General features: G+C 45.9%; 1 protein-coding gene across 1 annotated transcript in view; it reads left to right on the top strand.

Moving 5' to 3' along the window:
* The first annotated feature begins 1,282 nt into the window (after positions 1 to 1,282).
* Positions 1,283 to 6,436, top strand: part of SAMD4B (sterile alpha motif domain containing 4B) — a 24,332-nt gene continuing 19,178 nt past the window's right edge. The window contains exon 1 of the mRNA XM_006901084.1: positions 1,283 to 1,478. Coding sequence (XP_006901146.1) covers positions 1,283 to 1,478 — 196 coding nt within the window. The remainder of the gene's footprint in view (positions 1,479 to 6,436) is intronic.

Here is a 6,436-nt window from a genome sequence, read left to right on the forward strand (position 1 = left end):
CTGAGCTGTAGGGAACCTCAGCCCCATTGACAGCCAAAGGGAGATGAAACAAATGACACTGGTCACAAGAAAAGCAGATGGGAGATGTGAGTAGAGACCTGGAGCTTAAGATACTTGGAAATAGAGTTCAGAGTAGTGTCTAGAAACCAGTGAACTGAAGAGTAGGCTGTGCTTTGCCAAAATGAAACAGCTCCTGTGTAGGTCATTTAGATACTTTCTTTCTTGGGAGATTTTTACTTTTGATTTGTCCCTTTCCTGTCAGGTTAGGTTCCTCGTGGCTCCCAAGAGACAGGTTGGCATCTCTAGAAGCCAAAGGGACTTCCTAGTTCATAGGACTTGGTTCTAGAACCCTCCACAGAAATTAAGAAACCTGAGATGAGAGAGAGTCATCTCAGAGTAGCGAGGTAGGATCTTATAGAGCAAAGCTATATACCTTTTACAGAGTGGGAAAACTGGATTGGAAAGGTTGGGATCACCTCAGTCTGTTTAAGATCCTTTGACCATACAGGGACCCAGTTGTTCCTGATCAGATAGATAGTTATCAGCCTTACCTAGGATCTCAACAGAGGTCACCACTCACCTCCATCTTAGCATGTGGGATCTTGGCTTAAAGAACTGTAAGTAGCCTTGTAGTGGTTATGAGCAGTCACTCTGTCCAGCTCAGAGGAGTTGGCTAGAGACAAGGTCAGGGATGTACTTGGGTCAAGTATCTCTTTATTAGTAAGCTTGGAGCCAGGTTTTTATTAATGCTTGCCACCATCTGCCACCCCCCAAAAGTGTACAGCCTCTTCTACTTCCTATTTGTAAATAATCACACCAGCTTATACTGCTTTAATTTCCCTTGGCCCTGTGATAGGCAGGACTAAGAAGAGTATCTTCTAGAGGATAATGTCTGGGATAGGTTTCTGAATCCAAGGCCATTTCTTTTGTTTTAGAGATTGGAAGGAAAGTTGGTTTATCTAGTGTTGGCTTCATTTTTCTTCCAGGACCACTGCACAACAGATTCCCAGAAAGGACAACATGAAGCCTCCTTGCTCTCTATGCCCACTCTACCTGACCCACTTGTTTCCTTTTCTAGGAGCTTGGAGAGGCGTGGCTGGACCAAGACATTTCTCAATGTGATCAGGCTTACTCCCCACACCTCCTGTTGCCACCACGCCAGGGAACATTCTCAAGCCCTGGCCCTCAGAGGAGTGGTGACAGGAGCCCAGAACCGAGACCATGTGACGGCGCTGGCCTTTGCCACCGCCGTCCCCCCCACCCTGGCCCCAGGCCTGGCACCATGATGTTCCGAGACCAAGTGGGCATCCTCGCTGGCTGGTTCAAGGGCTGGAATGAGTGTGAGCAGACGGTAGCCCTGCTGTCCCTTCTGAAGCGGGTCACCCGCACCCAGGCCCGCTTCCTGCAGCTCTGCCTGGAGCATTCACTGGCAGACTGCAATGACATCCACCTGTTGGAGTCAGAGGCCAACAGTGCTGGTGAGTATTTGTGCCCAGAGATGGGAGCACAGCTGAAAGGAGATGTGAAACGGGAACAGATGTCAGGCTGAGGAAGCTATTCCAATTGTGGTGCTAATATGTGGTTGTAGGCTTAGGGGTAGGAAGCAGGAGTGGCATACACTTCCTAAATAACAGACCTCCAGAAACTCTATGAACTTTGATACAATATCGATAGTTGTAGAGGGGCTTCAGGCCTTTTGTTCATAGGATCGTTGTGAGTCATGCTCAGCTCGAAGGCAATCAACAACAGCAACAGGCTTAGCAGTAGGAGTTGCTGTCACTGACCTTGTAAGTCATTATCATGCTTCTCCTGGGTGTATGTTGCCAGGAGACTGAGATCAGCTACTGCCCACACTCCTAGAATAGGGAGAACCATTCTGTGCTCTAGCACAAGGGTTGTGAGTTTTCTGTTTGTGGTGTGGCTCTGCCCTGAGAGTGGGATCTCTTTTGAGGCAGTTCAGTGTCTTAAGCATTTTGCTACCCATTCTGAGAAACCACTTGGTTAACCACTGGTTGCCAGTGTATCAGAGTCGCCAGTGGGGCTAGCTTCTATATATTTGTACATTTTTTGTTTCTACCTTAAAGAAGATATTTGTATAGGAAAATTGAAATCCTACAAAAAGTAAAATGTGAGGTATCCCTTCTAGACTTCCATCTTTCTAGTTTTTGCTTTGTGAGCTGTTCTGTGGCTATGTACGTGTACTGCATATCTTCCTTCAGCTTTTTAATTGTTTTAGCATATGTGGCAGAATGCCATGCATATTAATCAGTTTGCACTTTCCACTTAACTACATGATTTGAGGATCATTCCATATTTCCCATTGGAACTGACTCATATCTGACCCTCTATTAGGTTTCTGAGGCTGTAAATTGCACAGAAGGATATAGTCCATATTCCTCCCTTAGAGCTGATGGTGGATTAAACCACCTGAGAGACATTACCATTGGGTTAACAATGCAATTCTTTATGAACTAGCACACCAGACCTCCATATTCCATGATTAGTACATACATATAATGTTTTACTACTGTTAGTGACAACATAAGAATAATAGGTAACATTTGTTGAGATTTTGCTATCTGCCAACCAATGTTTTACTTTTATTACTCATTTTACGCTCACAGGAACTCTGTGAGAAAATCATATTATTGTTTTATAGCTGAGGAAATCTGAGGGTCCTGATAGTTTAATAGGTCATCCAGCTGGTCAGAGTTTGTTGTTAGAGCTCTTGCTCTTGTCCAGTAGACTGTAGTATGTGTTAGGAAATCTGTGAAACTGCTTATTTGAAGGGTTAAAATATGTTCTCTCACTACATAACCCCCCCAAAGAGATGGTTGAATTTAAGAGTAGGACCTAAGGCCCGTCCTAGATGGAGCTATTGGGAATAAGATCTAGGCAAGGTTGAGAACTGTTGTGGAATGAATGAAATGAGGGTGTAAATCAAGGTAAGAGCCCTGGTGATACAGTGGTTAAGTGCTTGACTATTAACCAAAATTACCAGCAGTTTGAAGACACCAACTGGAGAAAAATGCTTCAGTCTGCTTTCCTAAAGATTATAGCCTTGGGACCCCTGGGGGGCAATTCTGTAGGGTCACTGTGAGTTAGAATCAACTCAACAGCAATAGGTATACTGAAGGTGTCAAGACATTTATTCACACCCCATGCCAGGTGATGATACTATAACAAGCTTCTAAGAGAGGCTCCTAACCTACTCTTATAGTCTGCTTCTCCACTTCCTTCTTGCCTTGCCCACCCCCCCCAAAAAAGGTGCACGCTTACCCTGATACCAAGTCTTAAATTCAGTTGATCCACCAGTCCCCAGTTAAGAGTTACCTGTGTTACAGGATCATTCCTTGTACCCCAAATGAATCCCATTTTTAGCTTTCCATAGCACTTCAAGCCACAAAGACAAACCATGAGACAAAATCCCCTTTTTCTAGATTTTTTTCATCTCCCACTGCTCCTTTTCCACATTACCCAGGGACACCTTAATTCTCAGTTTGGGTCATAATAGCTACCTGCCTTTGTCCTCTTCATAAAGTCAGGAAGCACAAGGATTGATCTAGGTGAGTAGTTTAAACCTTGACTTTGAATTTGAGTCATCCAGGAAATACCTCAAAAAAAATCTTGCATCCTAGGCCCTATCCTCAGACAGTTTAGTTTTCTTTTTCTAGAGTTCCCCAGTTGACTCTTAACGTGCACCCAGAGTGTAGAAACGCTTGTATTCATGATGCTGGTTCTGGGTAGATCCCGGGAGATAGTCAAAGTGCCATATGTGCCTACTAGGAGTAAGAGTTGGAGCTCTGCCATTCCTCACAAGTAACTGGGAAGCTATAGAGAAGTCCCCTAACACAGGTCCTGGTTTGTAAAGACACAATCTGAGGCAACACTCAGGAGCAGAAAGTAAAAAAAAGAGGACCCAGGATTCCCCTTGTCATCATCCCTAACCCTCCTTCCAGTATTGTCTTCCCTTTCTGTTGGGAGCTCTAGAAGTAGTTCTAACCCTCTCTGCCTGGTGCTGATTTATACAACAAATTTATTCCAGTGGACAGGGAGGCAACCAGAGCCAAAGACATTGAATCCCCTTGTCTTCTGATTTTCTGGGCCACATTCCTTGCATTTCTTTCCTCCTCCTGTCCTGAGTCAAAATCCCCATACTCAGCAAGTTAAAGCTCCTCACTAGTTTGGCTTACTGAATTTGGATCGGGAAACTGAGGTCAGAAGAGAGTCATGGCCAAGTGAGTCACCAGTGCTCAGCCCTAGTGCCTCCACCCTCTCCTTTTAGGCTCTACTGACACAGTTCATCAAACAAAAATGTGAGCCCTCAATACTCCTCCATACCTGTGAGGGTTGGGATGAAGCAGAGAGGCCTGTTTGCAACCAAACCCTCTGACTGCTGCCTCAGAATGCCACAACTGTTAAAACAGCCCAGCACGTAAAAATGGGTTTGCTCTTATGACAGTCTCAAAGATATATTTGGCCTTTGTGATTTGCCAGGACCCAGTCATGACCTCTTTAGCTCTGATCACCTGGCCAGCTCTACTGCTATTGCAACCATGGCCACTAAGGGTGCTAAGATAGTCTTCTCCTTTCTCTCCATCCTAGCAGAGTCCAGATTTGCAACTTTGAGAAACAGCCATTGGTCTCACAACATTCTCCGGTCCCCTCTCCCATCCACCCACCTCCAGAATTTATCATTTCTTCTTGTGCCACCAGTTCAGAGAAGCCAGAGACATGTCGTTTTTGGGGAAATAACTGTGTGACATTCCCCACCCCTATGTTGTTGTTGTTAGGTGCCGTCGAGTCGTTTGCGACTCATAGCGACCCTATGCACAACAGCCCTAAACCCTGCTCTATCCTGCGCCAACCGCACTGCCTCTGACACACCCATCCCGATTACCCCAGTCACCGAATCAATCCATCTCATAGAGGGTCTTCCCCTCCTGCGCCGTCCCTCCACCCTCCCAAGCATGATGTCCCTCTCCAAGAACCCATACCTCCTGGCAACATGCCCAAAGTATGTCAGACGAAGCCCCAGAATCCTTGCCTCCAAGGAGTAGTTTGGTTTAATCCTCTCCAAGATGAATCTGTTTGTTTTCCTTGCAGTCCGTGGTACATTCAGTACTCTTCTCCAGCACCACAGCTCAAAGGCATCAACTCTCCTTCTGTCCTCCCTAGTCATTGTCCAACTCTCTGATGCATAACAAGCAATTGCAAAGACCATGGCCTGTATCAGGCACACCTTAGTCTCCGGAGACACACTGTTGCTCTTGAGTACTTTAGAGAGGTCCCTAACAGCAGACTTTCCCATCGCGATATGCTTTTTGATTTCCTGACTGCTCTTAAAGGGGTGGCCACCATGTGCTATTCTGCATAAACTACTCCCCTCAGTCCAAAACAGCTTGGGCTCTAGATCTTTGACCATGAGAGAAGAAATATTTACACTGTAATTATCACTTAACCACATGTCAGGTGCTTTGTATAAATGTCTCATTTAGTCTTTGCAACAACCTATGAAGTAGATATTGTCTCCACTGTATAGAAGAGAGGAAGAAATGCAGAGATTAAAGACTGACCCACAAAAAAAAATAATAAAATAAAAAAAAAGATTGACCCACAATTACACTGACCTCGGTCATAGTGGCAGAGCAGGATTTTGAATCCAGATAAATTTGACTGCTAAACTTGTTCTGCTACTTAGTATGTTTTGCTTGGACCTGATAGTGGGTGTCCTAGAAGTGAGGAATTCTAGAGAGAGCACATTATACGCACATAGGCACCACTACCTTTCAAGGACCATCTGAGTACAATTATGCAGATATTCATTGGGCCCTGCTGTGCCTCAACTCGGAGCCAGACTTTTTTGGTCTAGGCAGGAAACGAGTTCCATCCCCACCTGACATCTGCAGCCCCAGCTGGGCTCACCCCAAGGGGCCTGAGGGTGCACAAATTCCTTGGAACAGTTCCAGTGCTCACTGATACTTCTCAGTCTATGAGACCCGCCCTCACAGCTACCACCACTGCACACAGGAACGTGCATTTCCCCAAGGGGCAGTAGTAGTGTTCACAACCACTCTTCCTTTCTCTGCCCTAGAACAAGAGCCTTTATTGAGACCAGTCCCTTAGGGCTCTTCTGTCACATCCCCTTGCAGTACCAGAGGAGAAACTGTATCCCAAAGTTGAGGGGTCCTAGAAGTACCTTGAGGTGGGGGAGGGACTAGACAAGGCATCTCTCTATTTCAGATGCCTCTGGCTACTCTGTGGTGGTGGTGGTGGTGGCGGTGGCAGTGGCGGTGTTATGTGCCATCGAGTCGCTTGCAACTCATAGCCACCCTATGCACAACAGCCCTAAACTCTGTTCTGTCCTGTGCCAATCGCACTGTCTCTGACACTCCCATCCCGATTATCCCAGTCACTGAATCAATCCACCTTCATA

The sequence above is a fragment of the Elephantulus edwardii genome, unplaced genomic scaffold, assembly GCF_000299155.1.
Source record: "Elephantulus edwardii isolate Elephantulus edwardi_28Jun2011 unplaced genomic scaffold, EleEdw1.0 scaffold00308, whole genome shotgun sequence".
Lineage (NCBI taxonomy): Eukaryota > Metazoa > Chordata > Mammalia > Macroscelidea > Macroscelididae > Elephantulus > Elephantulus edwardii.